Below are 21,524 nucleotides of genomic sequence, written 5' to 3'. Positions count from 1 at the left end.
TGGGACACCTTTTCTAGTCCCCTCCCTTGATTAGGGTGAGCAGTGCTGTCCTAGAGAGGGCTGCTCAGTCGCCCAGGATGCTGCCGAACGTCCCTGCTGCCCACAGGGCCGAGCGACCACTGGTCCGTGGGCCGCCTACGTACAGGATCGTGACTACAACTGCCAGTGGTCACCTCCACCTGTTGCGTCGTCACTCCCCCATCGCCACAGGTCTTGAAGAGGGTGGACGGGGTTAGGATAGATGAGTGTGCACAAAGATACTTGTGCGTGAAAGAGATTTAAGTGGAAAAGTCGATGCACAGAGATAGTCCCACTCTCTCGGCGTTGGAAGCCTGGGTCCAGTGGCACAAAAAAATTGTTAACGTCTGGAGACTTCCTCAGCTACATTGGATGGCCCGTGTTGTCTTTTGTGCTCCAACACACCCTAAGCACTCCACAGTGCTTCGCTGCGTCACCCTCTCAGCCGTTGAACTCTTATTGGTTTCTTCCGTCTGTTCCGCCGAAACAGTCTTCACATGCTGGGTGAGCAAAGCCCTAGTTCACCAGGGGTCGATGACCCAATGGCTACCCTCACAAGGTTTAGCCGGCCTGTCGAAGCTGTTACCCGGGGTGTGGCCGCTGCCGCATGCTGGCAGCTACTAGGAGCCACAAGTGAGAGCTGGGTGTCAGGTGAGGGTCAGAGGCTGGAGAGCTACCCTAGGAGGGCACGACAAGCCCTCCATACCAGAGATACTACCCCTCCCTGAGCACCCCATACCCACCTGACACCCAGCTCTCACTTGTGGCTCCCAGTAGCTGCTAACATGCGGCAGCGGCCACACCCCGGGCAACGGCTTCGACAGGCCAGCCAAACCTTGTGAGGGTAGCCATGGGGTCATTGACCCATGGTGAACCAGGGCTTTGCTCACCCAGCATGTGATCCAAAGCAAAATAGGAAAATTTCAGGAGCGTTTTTTAAATAACACTAAGGATCAATTCCAAAGCAAAAAAGGGATAAGAGCTGGGCAATGGGGATTAAGTGACTTGCCTGGGGTCACATAGCTGGGAAGTGTCTGTGGTCAAATTTGAACCCAGGGCCTCTGCCTGGCTCTCTATGCACTAAGCCACCTCACTGCTCTCATAATACATTGTTTTAGGGGATATAGCCCCTGAGCTGGGGCTTGTATAAAGAAAAGGATTTATATTGGATGGAGATAGGAGAAGTTCTTTGAGGGGGGAGTTCAGAGTGGGAGGCACCAAATCAAATGAAAACCAAAAAAAAAAAAACTGCAGAAATGTAAAAAATCTAGAGAAAGCAGAATGCACTATTAACAACTGGGAGCTGTCCAGGCTGAAATAACCTTCCTTGAGAAATAATGAGCTCCCTATAACTGGAAGTCTTTAAGTAAAAGACACAAGACAATTTGTGAAGAATCTCTTGGGAGAGATTCCTGCGCAGATATAGGTTCCACTACATATGACTTGGGTCCCTTCCTACTCTGAAATCCTATGGCAGACATACTTACCTCTCACATTGGAGCCCAGTGCGAATCCTCTAAATACATTTTTATGGGCCTGATGGGGACCCATTGATACAAGGTTCCTGCACAAAGTCCTGATTCTTGGGCCCTTTTGACAGATTAAGTCCAGGGGGGAAATGACATCTATGCTAGTGGCCTCCTCACTCCTCAAACCTTGCAATCTATCCTGCCTCATCACTTAGTTGACACTGCTGTCTCCAAGTTCACCTCTTAATTGATTAATCTGATGGCTTCTTTTCAGCCATCTTTCTTTACCTCTCTACAGCTTTTGACATTAATGACCATACTGTCCTCAGGGATACTCCCTCCCATATGCTCCTAGTTCTCTTAATACCTGTCTGCTCCTTTGCTGTGTCATCATCATCTGTGTCCTTCTCATATATGGGGATAGCTCAGGTTCTCATCTTCCACTAGACTTCTTGCTGTGCTCTCTTTGGTGATTTCATCAATTTGGTGATGAACTTTCATGAGTTCAATCATCATTACCTACTGGGTAATCATAAGTACATTATCTTAGGCCTCAGTTTCTTCATCTGTAAAATGGAGGGATTTGGAGTAAATGGACAGAAAGGTCCTTTCCAGTTCTAGAACATTGGTCCTATGGTATCTGTATGGATGACTCTGAGGTTTAAATGTCCTAACCTACTCTTTTCCCTAGACTTCAGGTTTGATACAACTATGTATCACAGACATTTTTTACAATAACCCTTACCTTCCATTTAAAATCAATACTGTGTATTGACTCCAAGGCAGAAGATTGGTATGGGCTAGGCAATGGATGTTAAGTGACTTGCCCAAGGTCAGTTAGGAAATATCTGAGGCCAGATCTGAACCCAGGACCTTCTGTCTCTAGGCCTAATTCTCTATCCATTGAACCATCTAACTGTACCCCACCCCACCCCAAGCATCTTAATACTTAAAACATCCAAAACAGAACTATCTTCCTCACTAAATCCTCCCCACTTCTTAACTTTTCCTGTTGAGGGCTCCGCCTTCCTTCTAGTCATCCACATTAGTAAGCTCCGAGTCATCCTCCTCTCCTTACTCTCCCTCACTATATCTCACTCTCATCCAACCCATTTACCAGGTCTTGTCAATTCACAAATCTCTATTCTTCTATTGATCATAGTGCCAGCACAGCACCTCAATTCAAACCATTATTAGCTCTTACACAGGCTATTGAAGGAGCCTCCTGATTAGTCTCCCTGCCTGCAATCTACCCTCCCAAATTCACCCTTCACACAGCTGCCAATTGGATTTTCATAAAGCATTAGTTTGTCCACATCTCTCCCTTACTCAAGGAGTCAATTAACCAGAGGTCTGTGACCTTTTATTTCCCACCATTTTGAAAACTATATTTCAACATAATTGTTTTCTTTTATAATCCTGTGTATTTTACTTGGTGCATTTAAGAAAATTAGGCTTCATCAGACATAAAAGGGTGGAGAACCCCCATTTCAGTGGTTCCCTCTTGTACTAAAGAAAAAAAGTGTTCCACCCCATTTAGAATTCTCCACAAACTGCCTCGTCTACTTTTCTGGGATTATTATAAACTACCGTTCTTCATGCACTCTATATTCCAACCAACTGGACTAGTTAATGTATCGCTATAGAAGTTCTCTGTCCCATTTCTGTATAAGACATCTCCCATGGCTGAAATATATTTCCCTTCCCCTCCACTTTTGGGACTCCCTCAATTCCTTCCAGGCTCAGCTCAAACCACAGCCTCCTTATACATGACCAGTCCCAATACTCCATTTGTTAGAACCTTGCCTAGCAATATTGCTGTATTTATTTTGTCTATTTACTTGTCTAAGCCCATGTTATTTCCCCTCAGGAGAATACAAGCCCCTTGAGGTCAGGGAGCACTTTTGTCTTTGTATACCTGACTCTGGGCTAAACTATGGGGATACAACCAAGCAAAACAATCCCTGACCACAAAAAAAAAAAATTACATTCTAATTCAGGAAGACAACTCAACAGGGGGAAGAAGGGAAACACGGGAGGGATCATAGTGAAGGACCATGGTGAGGGATCTCGGTCAGGAGGACACAGAGAAGTAGCCTTTGAGATTTGAGCCAGGGCAAGGTAAGACCAGGGATGAAGATTGAGTCTAAAACTTCCACATTGAAGATTTTTGATGGTGGGGAGGAAGGATAGAGTAAAAGTAACTCAAGACATTTTTGAGCTGATTCTTCAACACTGCCCATAAGCAACTACTTTATACCTAAGTCCTTGGGAGAGAGAATCAGAAAAGAGCTTTCTATCAAGCAGCCTGGAGCTCAGTTTTCATAGATGAGAGCAACTTGTTGGTGCCATTCTGAGCTTGGACTTGCCTTTCTCTGCCAAAACAAGATTCAAGCCAGAACTGAGAAAAGCCTTCCTCCTCACAGATTTCCCAGCCCTAACAGGACAGCATGATGCCATCAAAGGAACATATAATTGCATTAAGAAAATGGAGGCTTAAGTCCCAGCTCTGCTGTACCCTACTGACTGTATGACCTTTAAAAAAATCATTCTGGGGGAAGATAGGTGGTTCAATGGATTGAGATCCAGACCTAGATGTGGGAGGTCCTGGGTTCAAATCTGGCCTCAGACACTTCCTAGCTAAGTAACTCTGAGCAAGTCACTTAATCCTGCTCTTCTGCCTTGGAACCAATATCCAGTATTGGTTCTAAGATGGAAGGTAAGGGATAAAAAGATTAAAAAAAAGAAAAACATGATTCTGATCCCAAGCTTCTTCATCTATAAAATGAGCACATATTACCTACCTTGTAAGATTGTTATGAGGAAGGTACTTTGTAAATCTTAAAGTATTATGTCATAGTGTGAGCTATGATTATTTAGTGTAGTCAATCAAATGGAGATTTAGGGTCCACCTACCCTCTTAGAGCTGGAACCAGTCTCTAATATAAAGAAGAATGGTGCCTGCCTATTTTATTTGATGTGAGGGGCCCTGGGAAGGCCTTCCCTACACCAGTATCTCTCTCTTTCATTGATGCCTAAAACTCCACCATTTGTATTTTATTTCTTTGGAGGTAAATATCAATCTCTCCCATCTCCCCTTTGAAAACTCTGATAATAGGGGTAGTTAATAAGGACTAAAAATCAAGTTTCCAGCCCCTTGGAAGGACAACAAAGATGAATAAGGAACAGGACTTAGTACAATTTATGAAAGAGATGCATCGTATTAGGTCAATTTCTTCTGCTTTCCAGAATTCCTACTCAGTGTAGTCCAGAAGGGAAGGAAACAAGCATTTATTAAGCACCTACTCTGTTCCAGGTATTTCTCATTTAATCTTCACAGCAACACTGAGAGATAAATATCATTATTGTCCCCATTTTTCAGATGAGAGATTAAATGACTTTCCCACTCTATCCTCTATGTAACCTAGCTTCTTTAATGGAAAGAGTACTAAACTTCAAGTCAAAAGATCTAAGTTCCAATTCCACCTCTATATTTATAACCTATGCATGTGCCTGTGTACATGCCATTTAAGCTGAGTCCCAGTTTTCTCATCTGTCAAATAAAGGGGTTAGCCTAGGTGACCTCTTAAGATCCCTTATACTAGAGGTGTCAGACATGTCCACAAGCAACTCACAACAGTCCTAAGTATAACCTGAATCAGATGAAAATGTAATTGAAAAATATTTAACAAGATAAATAAAAATACAATAAAGCACAAATAACATTACATTTGAAAACTGTCAATCTGTGGTCTACAGGGATCCTTATGTAGGGATTAGTGACCTCTGTTTCTATGTGAGTTTGACACTATAGCTCTAAGCTCTCCATGAGAGCCCACTTCAAGTATTTGAAGGACTGGCACATGGAAAACAGAATGGATTTAATTCAGTTTGGCCCCATTTTGTTGTTGCTCAGTCATTTTTCAATCACTCTTCCTGTGCCCAATCATAATCCAACTTTTCATGACCCCATTTGGGGTTTTCTTAGAAAAGATACCGAAATGATTTGCCATTTCCTTCTCCAACTCATTTTGCAAATGATAAAACTGAGGCAAACAAGGTTAAGTGATCTGTCCAAGGTCCCACAGCTAGTAAGTAGCTGAGGCCAAATTTGGACTCAGGAAGATGAGCTTTCCTGACTTCAAGCCTGGCTCTATCCATAGAGCAGACCAAAAAGAAGGCAATGTGGTACAATGGAAATTCAGTCAGTCCACAGGCTTTTCTATTAAGTAGGAAAGCTTATAGAATGGAGAGTTACAGGACCTGGGTTCTAATACTGCCTCTGTTCCTTTAACCCATATGACCTAGAGACAATCAGTTCAGCTCTCCAAGCCTTAGTTTCATCATATGCAAAGTGAAGGCCTTTGGACTAGATGATCTCTAATTACCCTTCTAGCTCTAAATCTAGGATTCTAAACTCTTGAGGGTCCCTTCAGCTCTAAATTTGATTGAGCAAGAATGTATTAAAAGTACCTTTTTAAAAGGTGCTATGTTAAGTCCTGGGAACATAGAGACCCAAATAAAACCATCTCCATCCTCAAGGAGCTCACTTTCTTCTGATTGTCCATAGAACACACACTGCTATAAAATGAATAAATAAACAAAATGTCCTGTGGACTCACATTTCTACAGAATTTTAAAATTTACAAATGCAAAGCTAGATTTAAGTGTGTTTGCGGTTCTACAAAAAGCATGTGTGGCTATATGCAACTATATAAGTTTGTAAGCCTGTGCTAACCTGAATCTGACCACTGAGTGAGAACATTAGGCAAAATTTTTTAACCCTTACCTTCTGTCTTTGAATTAATACTGTGTATTGGTTCCAAGGCAAAAGAGTGGTAAGGGCTAGGCAATGAGGGTTAAGTAACTTGCCCAGGGTCACACAGCTGGGAAGTGTCTGAGGCCAAATTTGAACCCAGGACTCTCATCTCTAGACCTGGCTCTAGATCTACTGAGCCATTTAGCTGCCCCCCCCCAGGCAAAATTTTAATAGTAACAAAGTTAGACTTTGGAGTCTTGTTCTTTTTCACCATCAGGAAAATGAAGGTGGCAGCTTCTTCATCACTTATGCATCAGTCACCTGCTGTTCTCAGGTTTGCCACTGCCACCTCCAGTTACATGGGGGCCCCCAGCTTTCTGACACCCTGCGATGCTTGCTTTGGGTTATCCAAGAAAGACCCAGATCTCTTGTTACTAATCTGCCTACAGGAGGGAGAGCAGTGAGTGGGGGCGCTCAGGCATACGCACTGGGCAAGCCTGTCTGAAGTGTGGAAAGCTGAGATAAACCACATTGCCCATCAGTCCTGATGGCTGGCTCCAGCTATAACCCTATTTGCAATAAAACCAGATTCAGTGATATGAGAAAATTGCTTGGTTTCGGGATAATTGAACCAGCCAGGACTGATCTGCACAGAGGCATCATTAACTGCATACTTTGCTCATCTGCAATATTTATTCCTGCGGCAACATGAACAGTCACCCACCCTGTTATCTCCCAGGCGTAAAATTGTTTTATAGCCCCACACACCATTCTCTACATAGCTGTCCTCACCGGGCAGCAGCCTGCCCCACTTTCCATCTTTCACTTCTCAGAGCCCTCTGTTCCCCTCTAGATCAGACCAAGGGTGAAGAGAATAATAGAATTCCTAGGACTTTAATCTGAAAGGGACAATCTAGCCTAACTACCTCATTTTACAGATGAGAAAACTGAGGCTCAGAGGGGCTAAAACTTGCTTGAGGTTCCACAGTTAGCAACAGAGCTAGTATTAAAGCCAGGGCTTCCTGCTCAATATACAGTGCTCTTGCCATATAGCCATACATCTCTTCTGACAACTCGCATTCCACAGGATCATAAATCCAGAGGATGAAAGGAGCTTAATACCATCAAGTTCAAACCCTTCATTTTCATTTGAGGAAACTGAGACCCAGCAAGGTTAAGTGAATTGTCCAAGGTCACACTGGGAATAAATGACTGGCATAAAACTCAGATCCACCTCCTTGGCTCCAGAGCCCATGCTCTTTCTACCATATCATGAGCACATAGGTCTTAAAGTCAACACCCAAATTCAAATCCTGCCTTAGTCCCATTTACTAGCAATGTGACACTAGGTGAACACTTCCACTTCCTACTTGTATGATCTGGGGCAAGTCACTTAGCCCTGTTTGTATCAGTTTCCTCATCTGTCAAATGATTTGGAGAAGGAAATGGCAAACCATTCTGGGATCTTTACCAAGAAAACCACAAACGGGGTCACTAAGAATCAAACATGACAGAAACATCTGAACAACAACAAAAATAATCCCTAGCATGATTAAGAGGAAAGACAACTTTAGACCTGAAAAATTAATGGGTAAAATCAAGGTATTTTTACCCTTTTCTCTCCCCTATAACCTTGTACAATGCCTTGGAGGTTTGTTAAAGGCTTGTTAACTTGATCCTTGAAGTTCTATAGGCATAGGAGCTACTACTTTGCACATCTAGATGGCATAGTGGATAGAGGGCTGGGTCTGGAGTCAGAAAGATCTGAGTTCTAATCCAGCCTCAGACTTAATAGCTGTGTGATCTTGGCAAGCCATTTTATCTCTGTGGCCTCAGTTTACTCAATGGCAAAATGGGAATAATGATAACATCTAATTCCCAAGGTTGTTGCGAGAATCAAATGAGATATTATTTGTAAAGTGCTTAGTACAGTGCCTGGAACATAGCATGTGCTATATCAATGCTGATTCCTTTATGCCTAAAGGCCCTTTGGTCCAGTAATGCCACTACTAGGGCTGTATCCCAGAGAGATCCAAAAAGAGAGGAAAGGGCCTACTTATACAAAAATGTTTATAGCTGCTGTTTTTGTGGTGGCGAAGAAATGGAAATTGAGGGGACCCCCATCCACTGAGGAATGGCTGAACAAGTTAGGGTATATGTGATGGTGCTATAAGGAATGATGAACAGGATGATTTCTGAAAGAGCTGGAAAGACCTTCTTGGACTGATGCAGAGTGAAATACGCAGAACCAGGAAGACACTGTACACAGTAACAGCAATATCATGTTCATCATGATATTGTGTGATAGACTTAGCTATGCTCAGTAATACAATGACCCAGGACAATCCTGAGGGACTTACGACAGAGAATGCCATCCACCTCCAGAGAAAGAACTGTGGGAGTAGGAATACAAATGAAAGCATACCATTTTTCACTTGTTTATTTGGATTATGTTTTGGGACTTGGGTTTTATAAGATTATTCATAAAGATGAACAATATGGCAATATGTTATACATGATAATGTATGTATAACCCAAATCAAATAGCCTTCTAGCAATAGGAGAGAGAAGGGAAGGGAAAGAGGGATATATGTTCGATCATATAAATTAAGAAAATGTGGGGCAATTTTTTTATTATATGTAATTGTTAAAAAAATTAAAATATATCAAAATAGCAAAAAAAAATAAATGCTGATTAACTGTCCCCTCACTGACCCTCCAGCATTACCTTCACTGATTCCTATACTACTATTAAGCCTCCACTAGCACATTCTTCCCCTCTCCCCATCACCTCTTTTTCTCTTAGGAAACATTGTATAATACTGGTCTTAGAATAACTGGATTTCAGTCTCAAGTATGAGACTTCTTAGGAGTATCTAGGTGGCACAGTGGATAGAGTGCCATGCCCAAAGTAATCTTCCTTAATTCAAATCTGGACTCAGACATTTACTATATGTGTGACCCTGAGCAAGTCACTTAACCTTGGTGACTTCAGCTTTCTTATCTGTAAAATGAACTGGAGAAGGAAAAGGCAAACCAACTTGTATCTTTGCCAAGAAAACACCAAATAGGTTCAGGAAGAGTTGGGTACAACTGAAATGACTGAATAACAACAATATGATACTTCCTGCCTGACCTTGGGCAAGCCACTGAACTTCCAGAGATTTTTTATCACCCCAAAAGCTCCCACCGAGTGAACATGGAGCAGAGTATCTCACAGAGCTCCCTCAGAGGAGACCTCTCCCATTCTGTATACCATGTCTCTCAAAACAGATCAAGATCATAGTAGATTTCTTGACTAACATATTATGTTATTGACTTATACTGAGCGCTCCACTAAGATCCTCAGATCTTTTTCAGACTAACTCCTGTCTAACTGGGCCACCTCCATCTTACACTTGTGAAGATGATTATTTAATAACCTAACACTAAACATTTATCCCTAGAAATTTCATCTGTTCAATGGATTTGGTCCTATATCCTAGCCTACCAAAATCTTTCTGAATCTTGACTCCATAAGACAGTGTGTTAGCTTTCCCTCTCAGTTTTATTTTATTTGCAAATTTGATAAGTAAGGTTACCTAGCTGGCACAGTAGATAGATTAGTGGTCCTGTAGTCAGGAAGACCAAAGTTCCCTTGGTTGTTGGGAGGATCAAATGAGATAATAATTATAAATTGTTCAGCATAGTGTCTGGCATGTAATAAACATTGTGTAAATGTTAGCTAATGTTATTTTCTTTATCCAAGTAATTCGTAGTAATCTTTTGTTTTAATCCTTATCTTCTATCTTAGAATCAATACTGGATATTGGTTCCAAAACAGAAGAGAGGTAAGGGCTAGGCAATGGGAGTTAAGTGACTTGCCCAGGGTCACACAGCTGGGAAGTGTCTGAGGCCAGATTTGAACCCAGAACCTCCCATATCTAGGCCTGGCTCTTAATCCACTGAGCTACCCAGCTGCCCCAATTCATAGAAATCTTAAGCAGCACAAAGGCAAGGGTGGATCCTCGAGACAGTCCACTTTATATACTCCTATTGTTTCATTTGACCTCACAAAAATTTTATGAGATATTTAGCACAGGTCCTACATATCTGACAGATAAATCAGCTAATGAACAAGCATTTATTAAACATCTGCTATGTGCCAAGCACTAGAGACAGAAAAGTAAAAGTAAAACAGTCCATGACTTCAAAGAACTTATGTTCTAGACAGATGGAGAAAGAAACCTAGAAACTTGACTTGACCAGGGTCTACGAGCAAGTAAGTGAGAATTGTTTCTCTCCAGGTCTATATCTAAGGATTACATATGACCTTTCCTTGGCATCCTGACCCTATTGTTTTTTTTTTTTTCATCCCTTTTTTAACCTGGTCAAGGCTTTAGAATTCCCAATTCATACACTTTAAACTCAATGTTATCCAAGGCATTTGACAGATTGTAGTCAACTTGTGGGAGGGTATCCATCTAGGCAGAAGGAAAATAATGGAGACCAAATCAGGATAACTCTGGGAAACCCTCACCAGATTTCCATCCAACCACCTAGGATTGAGAAGAATTCTGACCTATCACACTATATATACACTTTGGTAAGAAACCTGCTCAATCAATCAAACATTTACTGAGGAAATTAAGACCCAGAAACATTTATGACTTGCCCAAGGTCACACAAGTTGTAGAGATAGGATTTGATCCCAGGTCCTATTACTCCAATCAAAACCACATAGCTGATATGTACAATATGACTGGTCTATAGGAGAGTAATAATGTTTCTAAAAATAAGAGATCTTTCTCAGAATCCAAGCCCTTTTGGACTCAATTCTTGTGGATTATTTTAGGAATTATGTTTACAAACTAGATAATGTTTGATTATGTTTAGAAAAGATGGAAAAATGATGATTTGTTGAAGTAGAGAGTTTTAACCTAAAATAAGAAAAATATTGGTGGAGGAAGGGGGACTGGAGAGGACTAACATAGCTTTTTTCAAGTAGATAAATGGTTTTCATGGAAAGGAAAATGAATTTTGTCTATGTGGCCCCAGAGGACAGAACTAGAAATTATGGGAGATAGATTTTGGTTTTGTTCTTATTGTTTGGGAATTTCAGTTATGGCTGACTGTTTGTGACTCCATTTGGGATTTTCTTGACCCAGAAACTGGGGCAGTTTGCTATTTCCTTCTCTAGTCCGTTTGACAGATGAGGAAACCAAGGCAAACAGGTTTAAGTGACTTGCCCAGAGTCACACATCTAATAAGTGTCTCAGGTTGGTTTTGAACTCATGAAGATGAGTCTTCCTGATTTCAAACCTAGTGCTCTTATCTAATACACTACCAACCTGTGGATTTTGACTAGATAGAATAAAAAATTTGTGTTAGATTGTTGTATAGAGGAGCTGGAGTTGGAATACAAAACGCAAATTGAATCCTGGCTTCACTACTTCCTAACTAGGACACGTTCTTTAACCATTCTTGGCATCAGTTTCCACATCTGTAAAATGAGGATAATGGTAATAGCACAACCTACTTCACAGGGATATTGTGAGAAAAGTACTTTGTGCAGACATAATAGATTTTTATTATTCCTAGTAATCAAAGCTGTTGGACAATGGAATGCTCCATCTTTCACCTTGGATACCTGAGAAGAGCCTGGATGGCCTCCCATTATGAAGCCTGTTATAGAAATTTTCCCACTGAATATTCATTCAGTAGCCAACTCTATGTGGGCCATTGGGCTAAGTGGTGGGAATGCATAATGCTTGTTTAGGTGCTCATAGTCAAAATGAGAGAGACAATATGCAAACAACTTTTTACCAACAAGGTATATACAGGATATGTTGTACATAAAGAAGGCTAAGAAAGGATTCTTGTAGAAGATGGGACTAAATTTAGCTGAGACTTGAAGGAAGCCACAAAGGAGAAATAAGAAAGGAGAGAGTTCCAAGTTTGGGGAAAGCCAAAATACCCAGAATCCAGAGAGTAAGGAAATCGAAGGAGTAAATGAGATCCCCTTGTTATCGCCCACTTTATCTTGGACAGATGGAAACCACACCTACTTTTCAGAGAATTAGAAGTAAGGGGGCAGAGGGAGGGTCTAAAGGCCCTCATACTCAGTTAGTCTCCCCCCTTTTTTTGTTATCAATCAGTTTCACCCCACTCCTGGGGAGCCTTAAAACTCCAGACATCCTACACCAAGGACTGTTCCTTGGGTTTGGTCTAAAGGGAGATATTCTAAGTTGAGAAACATTGATGTGAAGGGAAAAAAAAAATAAATCCTGGGTAGGGGCAGCTGGGTGGCTCAGTGGATTGAGAGCCAGACCTAGAGACGGGAGGACCTAGGTTCAAATCTGGCCTCAGACACTTCTATCCTGAGCAAATCACTTACCTCCAAGTGCCTAGCCCTTGCTGTTCTTCTATCTGAGAACTGATACTAAGAAGGTAAGGATTTTAAAATTAATAAGTAACTTTATTAATGTCCTTCTTTTCTCCTTTTCCAAAATGTGAGGACTCACAACCTGGAGCTTTCAGGAGCAGGTCTGGCAAAGATCCAGGCCCAAGGCACGGCATCAGCTTCGGACAGCATGAGAACACACAAGATTCAGTTACACCAATGCATGAAAAAGACCAGGTAAGGAGTCCAGGCCAGGGTCTCTTAGGTCTAGAAGGGACCTCAGCAAGTGTCTGTACCTGAGCAAGCATTTCCTCCATAGTATGAACAAGTGAGTACTCAGCTTTCAATAAGATGAATTAGGAATGATTTAAACAAATAGAAAGAATTCCAAACAAAGGGGCCAGTATAAACAGAGACCTAGAGATCAGAAATCAAGTTCCTTATTCCCTAAGAAAGGAGGATAACTAAGACGGAGAGGGGTCAAAATCTAACAAGGATACCACAGTGACCTTCAAGTATCTAAATATTAAAGGTATTTTAAGGTTGTTTGGCATCTTTCAGAAGAATAATGGAAGTAAGTCAGATATGTTAAATAGAAAGAGTAGTGGAGGCAGCTAGGGTAGCTTAGTGGGTAGAGGGCCAAACCTAGAGTCCTGAGTTCAAATCTGGCCTCAGATACTTCCCAGCTGTGTGACCCTGGGCAAGTCACTTGACCCCCATTGCTTAGCCCTTACCACTCTTCTGCCTTGGAGCTAATACACAGTATTGACTCCAAGATGGAAGGTAAGGGTTTTAAAAAAATGCTAGTTTCATGAACTATCTATCAGTGCTACCCAGTAATGGAGTAAATAGCTTCTAGAGGCCATGAGTTTCCATGTCACCAAAAGTGTTCAGAAGGTGGCTGATCTCTTGTCAAAACATTTGTCAAGGGGATTTCTGCCCTTGAAGGGAGTTTGGACCAGGTGCCCAATGAAGCCCCTTTGGGTTCTTGGATTCTATGATTTTATGATTCTGTGAATCACCTCCACCAGATAGGTTCTGCCTTGCGGCAAGGCAGTTAGTTTTAATGCACATGGAGAGAATTGGGCTGAAGTAACAGCCTGGGAGCTTTTAAACTCTAGTACTGTAAATCAGGCAGGAGCTGAGCTCCCAGCACTAAGGGTGACACCTCTGAGGAGAGTTAAGCCAAACCTTCCCTTAATTGCTAAAATAATGGACCCAGTGTCAGAGGCTGCTGTGAACAGAAAGGGGTAAGAGATGGGCAGAGGGAAGGAGGGGAACGAAAAGGTGAAATACAAGCTCTGGCAGAGAGATCTGTCATCCTTCTATGAGCGCCATATATTTAGTCATTCTGACATTTAAGATCAGTGATATTGGGGAAAGGATGGAGAAGTAGGGGGAAGGAAAAAGAACAGAAGAGAATACCATGGTGTCCTAATTTCAAAGACATGAATTGAATTACAGGGGCAAGGAGGACCCCTCCAGCTTCATACAACCCAAGCAATAGAGTCAACTGAATTTAAACAGGATTGTCTGAGTGGATTAAAGGGAATTAGCTCACATCTCAGCTCTCCCAACTTGGTCAGTTCCCTTCCTCACTTTGGCCTTCCAGTTTCTCCTCTGGAAAAATGAAAGAATTGAACTAAATGGCCTAAATTTCCTATTTATTCTGGCTATATCTTATTCGTACATAATTATTTGTACATTACCTCCCCCATTAGACTCTGAGATCCTTGAGAGCTAAAATGTTTTTTTTCTCTTTCTTTGTATCCCCAATACTGACTGCAGTACTTGGTATATATATAATAGATGCTTAATAAATGTTTATTGATTGACCTCTAATTCCAATGGTCTATTTTCCATTAAGTTGGTGATAGTCCAACTTAATCATTTGGGGGGAAAAGAGAGTTACAGTTGGAAAAGTCATGATTTTTTTTATCATAAGGCTTGGGTTTTAAGTTATCAGGCTTATTTCAGTCCTTTGCATGACCTGAGACAAGTCCCATCCTCTCTCAGGATCATAGATTTCATCTCCATAAAATGACCCCTCAACTTCTCTGTCATAAAGGAACAACTATAGATCCAGAGCTGTGTGGCCATTGTAAGGGGTAAAAATAATGGTTGAACTAAATATTTGAGAGTTGGTCACCAGGGATTTAATTACTAAATCCCAATGAATTACTCAAGTCAAAATGGCTTTTATGGAAGTTTATTTACAAAATAGAGGGAAGAAATTAAGGAAATGAGAGAAAGAGAAACAGAGAGATATCTGCTAGTGCCTCCAGAAAGTCAGCCTTTTCACTCACCATGTGACAGTCCAAAGGGAAGCAGTCTGAGATCTCCAGCCCCAGTTCCTCCATGGTCAAGTTCCAAGGTGAAGACCCCCTCACAGGAAGTGACCACGAAATTTGAAGGCAGTTCCTTGCATCACTTCCTGTGCCTTCCTTCCACCTTAAGGTGTACCAATGGTGGCTTAAACTTGGCTTTGGACTGCCCAGGGGGCAGTCAGTTGTTTCTGACTTGCTAGCACATGTGGGTCATAGACCTTCCTCCCCCACACTAAATCCTTAAGTGAAGGTGTCTACATTCCTGGTGGCTAAAATTCTAAAGAATAAGTATGGTAGAGTTTGTCTAAATTTCACACCATTGTCAAGTTTCTTCCTTCTCTGAGCCTCAAGTACCATGAGGATGAAAATGCTATCACTAAGGCCCCTTTGCTTGGAGGCCCCAGTCTAATCGACATGCTATTGTTTCTCTGTTCTTTTGATTGTATTGCAGGGTTTGTGGGACATTTCAGCACACATCAGCATCAAGAGTCAGTTCCCTCCCTCCCTCACCATCCCTAGGCAGTTCTCTCATCTATGCCTGAGGCTTGGGGGAAGACTACATCTTCTCATTTGCTCTTCTAAGAAGCTCTAACAAATCCCTAGGAGCTTCCTAGACTCTCAGACCTAAAAGGGAAGGGACCTCAGAGCTCATTAACATCATAATATCTCACATTTATACAGCACTTTACATACATCATTTTATTTATTCCTTATAACAGTCCCATGCAGTGATGTGGCTGTTTTTATCCCCATTTTTCATATGAGGTAATTGAGGTTCAAAGAGACTTAAAGGAATAAAGAGACTGAAGAAAGGTATTACTGAAACCTTTTTTGTCCTTCAATCATTTTCAGTCATGTCCAACTCTTTGTGACCCCAATTGGAGTTTTCTTAGCAAAGACACTGAAGTGTTTTGCCATTTCCTTCTCCAGCTCATTTGACAAATGAGGAAACTGAGGCCAGACAGGGTTAAGTGACTTCTAGAGTCAAGCAGCTAATAAGTGTCTGAGGCCAGATTTGAACTCAGGAAGATGATAAATAACTGACCTAAAGTCATATGACTGCTAAATGGCTAATTGAGAACTTGACCCTTCCTGACATTTGTGATTCTGAGACTGGTATTTTCACCATTGTTGCTCAAGGCCTGGAGGCCAAGAGTTGAACCAAATTCTTCTGACTTTGAGGCATCTGACTTTAAATGAAGACTCATGTCATGATAACACAATTCTCCAAACTGTATTTGAATGGCATTTGTCTCTCCAACATTCCCAGCAAGTGATCAGGAAGCCTGACTTCCATTGGCAAGGAACTCCCTACCTCCTCTTATAGCCCATTCTGCAGTTTGACAATGTGGATTGGTAGAAAGGTTTTCCTTGTGTTGAACTGAAATTGGTCTCTGCAGATTTCCCATCCTATGCCCACTTAGAGGAAACCCAGAGAAGGTAGGCTTCTTGGTCTGCCCTCTGAAGCCCCCTCTAGCTTGTATTCTGTAATTCTCAGTCACACGCAGGAGAAAGTCTGCTTTGGGGTGAGGCTATGGGTGTTTAGACCTAAATGTGTCCCATGAGGAGAAAGGATGGAGGTGGAAAAAGAGTCTGAGTCCTACCCAATGTTATGACCCATCAGAGTCGAGAAAGGACCAATATTGGACCAGAAAGGGAAAAGACGACTTAGGTTGGCCTCAAGGACCCATGGGGTACCTTAGCCACCCAGGCTAGGCCTAGGGAGTATTCAAGAACAAAGGATTCCCTAGGATTGTTGGATTCAGAGGGTAACCACTCCAACTTCCTTGTTTTAATTAGGAGAAAACAGAGGTCCAGGGAAGTTATGTGATTTGCCAAGAGAGTTACCCTCACAATTGGTGCAGGTAGGTGGTACAATGGATAGAGAGCCAAGCCTAGAGTCAGGAAAACTCCTCTGCTTGAGTTCAAATTTGGCCTTAAACACTTACAAGCTTCGTGACTCTGAGGTAGTCACACAAGCTTGCTGGCCTCAGTTTCCTCACCTGTAAAATGAGCTGGAGAAGGAGATGACAAACCACTCTAGTATCTTTGCCAAGAAACCCCCAGAGAGTCCATCATACATGACTGAAAAATGACTTAAACTTCAAAGTGAGGAAAACTTGGTTTTTATTTCCTCTCTTGAATGTAGACTAGTTGTTTGATCTTAGAGGTGTCATATATATCCTCTCAGTACTCCTGGAAACCCTCTAAGATTCTAAATTCAGGAGGCATACTGAACTCTATTGGTAGAGGAAGTTCCCTTTAAAAACAAACAAACAAACAAAAACCCTTAACGTTCTATTGTAGAATTAATGCTGTGTCCATGCCAAGATGGTAAGAAGTAGGCAGCTAGGCTTAAGAGAATTGCCTAGCTAGGAAATATCTAAGGCCAGATTGGAACCCAACGACTCCTGAATCCAGGCCTGGGGCTCTATCCACTGTGCTACCTGATCACCCCAAAAACTTTTTTTAAAAACAAACATTTAGTGTCTCCATCACCACTACCACCATCACTGAACTATTCCATACCAGATACATGCATAAGTAAGTGTACAAAAAACAAATCCCCATATTGGCCATGTCCCAAATGTATGACTCCTTCATGGGAAGTCCATCACCTCCCTGGTAGGGGATGTATTTCATCTTCAGACCCGGTGGAAGGAGTTTTCTCATCAGGAGTTTCTTATTCCAGGGAAGTTATTGGAACTGTTGCAATAGCCTGCTGGTGGAAGCTTATTTGTACACAGTTGTTTGTGTGCTGTCTCCCCCATTAGACTGTGACCTCCTTAAGGCCAAGGACTTTCTCTTGCTTCATATCCTCAGAGCTTAGTACATTGCCTGGCACATTTTTGTCACTGTTCAGTTGTTTCACACATGCCCAGCTCTTTGTGATCCCCCTTTGAGGGTGTTCATGGCAGAAATAATAAAGTGGTTTGCCATCTCCTTCTCTGGTTCAATTTACAGATGAGGAAACTGAGGCAAACAGGCTTAAGCAACTTGCTCAGGATCATACCCAAATCTGAGACCATATTTGAACTCAGTTATTGCCAAGTCCAGGCCTGGGGTTCTATCCAGTGCACCACCTAGCTGCCCCTGGGTGCTAATGCACAGTAAGTGCTTAATAAACATTTATTAACTAACCAAAACCACAGTGTTAGAATAAATAACCTACAAGTGGGTTTCAGACCCTGGTCCCTTGACTTCAAGCTCAGGATTTTTTCTACTGTCCATCATGCTCTTTGTCTCTTGTACTTCCCTAACTGCAGAGCAAGGTACTGGGTAGACAAGATCCAACCTCCCTTCTCTTCAGAGACTTTAACATTCAGCCAGGCTGGTCTTCTTGCTTTTCCTTAAATATAGCAATCCATTCCCTCTCTCTGTACCTTTATATATGCTGTAACAGGTGCCTGTAATGTACTTCCTGTTCACTTCTCAATTTCTTAAAATTCCTAATTTCAGGGGGAAGCTGGGTGGCTCAGTGGATTGAGAGCCAGGCCTAGAGATAGGAGGTCCTGGGTTCAAATGTGGCCTCAGACACTTCCTAGCTGTGTTACCCTGGGCAAGTCACTTGACCCCCATTGCCTAGCCCTTACCATTCTTCTGCCTTGGAACCAATAGAGAGTATTGATTCCAAGACGAAAGGTAAGGGTTTTTTTGTTTTGTTTATTTATTTATTTAATTTAGAATATTTTTCCATGGTTACATGATTCATGTTCTCTCCCTCCCCTCCTCCCTTCCTCCTCCTGGAGCCAATGAGCAATTACACTGGATTTTACATGTATCTTTTATCAAACCTATTTCTATATTATCAATATTTGCAATTGAGTGATTATTTAAAGTCAACATCCCCAATCGTATCCCCATTGAACCATGGGATTGATTATGTGTTTTTCTTCTGCATTTCTACTCCCACAATTCTTCCTCTGAATGTGGATATTATTTTTTCTCATAAATCCCTCAAATTGTCCTGGATCATTGCATTGCTGCTAGTAGAGAAGTCTATTACATTTGATTGTACCACAGTGTATCAGTCTCTGTGTACAGTGTTTTCCTGGTTCTGCTCCTCTCACTCTGCATCACTTCCTGGAGGTCGTTCCAGTCTCCATGGAATTCCTCCAGTTTATTATTCCTTTTAGCACAATAGTATTCCATCACCAACATATACCACAATTTGTTCAGCCATTCCCCAACTGAAGGGCATGCCCTCATTTTCCAATTTTTTGCCACCACAAGGAGCGCAGCTATGAATATTTTTGTACATGTCTTTTTCCTTATTATCTTTTTGGGGTACAAACCCAGCAGTGCTATGGCTGGATCAAAGTGCAGTCTTTTAATGCCCTTTGGGCATAGTTCCAAATTGGAAAGATAAGGGTTTTTAAAAAATAAAAATAAAAAATAAAATGGAAGGTAAGAGTTAAAAAAAAATCCCTAATTTCTTTCACAACTCAGCTCAAGTATCACCTTCTACAGGATAGCTTTTGTTGAATACCCCTAGATCCTAAGGCCTCCTTCCCCCCAAAAAATTACCTTGGATTAATTTTGAATAAATTTTGTGTATATATATGTATATATATACACTCATACATGCATGCATACACATATCTTGCCCCAGTAGATTATAAGCTCCAAGAGGATAAAGAATATTTCATTTTTGAATCTCAAATGCCAAGCACAATTCCTGGCATATGGTAGATATTTAATAAGTGATAATTTATTCATTAATTGATTAAAGTTATCACTCTTACAGACTGGTTGTTGTAAGTGCCCACCTTCCATCCTGAGACGGAAACCACCAGAGTGCCCCATACCAGGTGACAGGAGAAGAGCCGAGAGGCGAGTCCGCTTCCAAGAGCCGGAGGAGATGGCTGTGCATGGTATGTATGCAGGAGTGGACGTGGGCGCTGGTATGGGCCTACAGGAGGCAATGGGAGAAGGAGAAGGACTCCAGATTTTTGTACTTCATATCCAATATTTTTTCCACTACTGCCCTCTTTTGTCTTCTCTTCTTGTAGATGGGGCCATATGGTCCATTTGCATAGCTTTAGTTATGTTGTTAGTTTCCACTTTGATCATTTATTAATGTTATTAGTCAAATTAACCCCTCTTGCACCTCTAAAATGAAGAGGAATCCTATTTTTTTCTAAAAACCTAATAATACTACCATCTTCCATGTTCAGAGCTCTATACAGCTTAAAACGTTTTCAAGCACATTCTCCTTTGATCTCCACAACAACTCTAATCGAAATCAGGGCAAATATTATTATCACCATTTGACAGATGGCAAAACTGAGGGCCAGCAAGAAGAAGTGACTTATCCAGTGTCACATTGCACCAGTGTTGGAGCAAGAACTAGAAGAATTCAACTCCTAAGCCAATATCTCATCCTTCACACTGAGCTTGTTGTTGCTGTTGCTCAGTCATTAAGTTGTGTCCAACTCTTCATGACCTCATATGAGGTTTACTTGACAAAGATATTGGAGTGGTTTGTTATTTCCTTCAGTTCATTTTACAGACAAGAAAATTGAGGGAAATAAGGTCAAATCATTTGCCCAGGATAATATAGCTAGTGTCTGAGAATGGATTTGAACTCAGGTCTTCCTGATGCCAGGTCCTGTGCTCTCTATCCACTGCATCACCTCGTTGCCCATATTTTATTTTTATTACCCTGTGATATTTCTCAATAAAACCAAGAAATTTAAATTGTCAAAATAATATTTATGTCGTGTACAATGCCAGTGATGGCCAACTCTAACAGTGGCCCTCTGTCATGGTAAAATTCAATCTAAACCATTAAGGGGAAATTACTTGTTCTAAATCTCTGGTCTTATAATCCTATCTAAAACACAGTATCTTCCCTCAAAGAGACAGCTAGATGAGGACAGCTAGCAAAGCACTAGACCATCATTGTCCTTGAACATCAACACTGAAACCTTGAGACAAGCCACAAATTTGATTTAGACCTGGAAGAGACTTTAATCCAACTCCCTCCTTTACAGATGTCTGACAGGTGAGATTTGAACTCTGGTTTTCCTAACCCTAAGCTCAGGGCTCAATCCTACTTGTCTCCATGATGAGCACATATTGGGTATTAGTCCATAGGGACCTAAGACTTAGAACTGAAAGAGTCCCTAGAGATTTTCTAGTTTTGAGGTTCTTTACCTTTTTTATGTCATGACCATTTAGTGGTCTGATGAAGTATAACTATGAACCCTCTCTCAGAATCACGTTTTTAAAAACATAAAATAAAATAAGATTACAAAGGAAACCAATTACATTGAAATATAGTTATCAAAATATTATAAAAGCAAATTCATAGACCTCAGACTGCAAACCCTTGATTTAGTCTAATGTTTTATATAGGAGGTAACTGAAGCCCATCGAGGTTAAAGACTTGCTCATGGTCCAACAAATATCAAAGAGTAGAATCCAGATTCAAATTTAGATCTCTCCTCAAATCCGGAGGTGTGTAAAGTGCATCATATTTCCTTTTCTAAAGAGAAAGTCACTAGAGAGGAAGAAAAAGATAGCAGATTAGCTTCAACAGTCAACCCAAGAAATGAAGCTTGATC

The 21,524-nt window shown here is 41.4% G+C and overlaps 1 protein-coding gene across 1 annotated transcript in view; it reads left to right on the top strand.

Annotated features, from left to right (window-relative positions):
• C1H14orf180 (chromosome 1 C14orf180 homolog) overlaps positions 1 to 21,524 on the top strand; it is a 51,686-nt gene that overhangs the window by 16,237 nt on the left and 13,925 nt on the right. Inside the window, exons 4-5 of the mRNA XM_007473472.2 lie at positions 12,743 to 12,865; positions 19,703 to 19,829. Coding sequence (XP_007473534.1) covers positions 12,848 to 12,865; positions 19,703 to 19,829 — 145 coding nt within the window. The 5' untranslated portion in view covers positions 12,743 to 12,847. The remainder of the gene's footprint in view (positions 1 to 12,742; positions 12,866 to 19,702; positions 19,830 to 21,524) is intronic.

Source organism: Monodelphis domestica, chromosome 1 (assembly GCF_027887165.1).
Source record: "Monodelphis domestica isolate mMonDom1 chromosome 1, mMonDom1.pri, whole genome shotgun sequence".
Lineage (NCBI taxonomy): Eukaryota > Metazoa > Chordata > Mammalia > Didelphimorphia > Didelphidae > Monodelphis > Monodelphis domestica.
The sequence above is the reverse complement of the archived record's forward strand: the minus strand, read 5'-3'. Positions and strand labels throughout refer to the sequence as shown.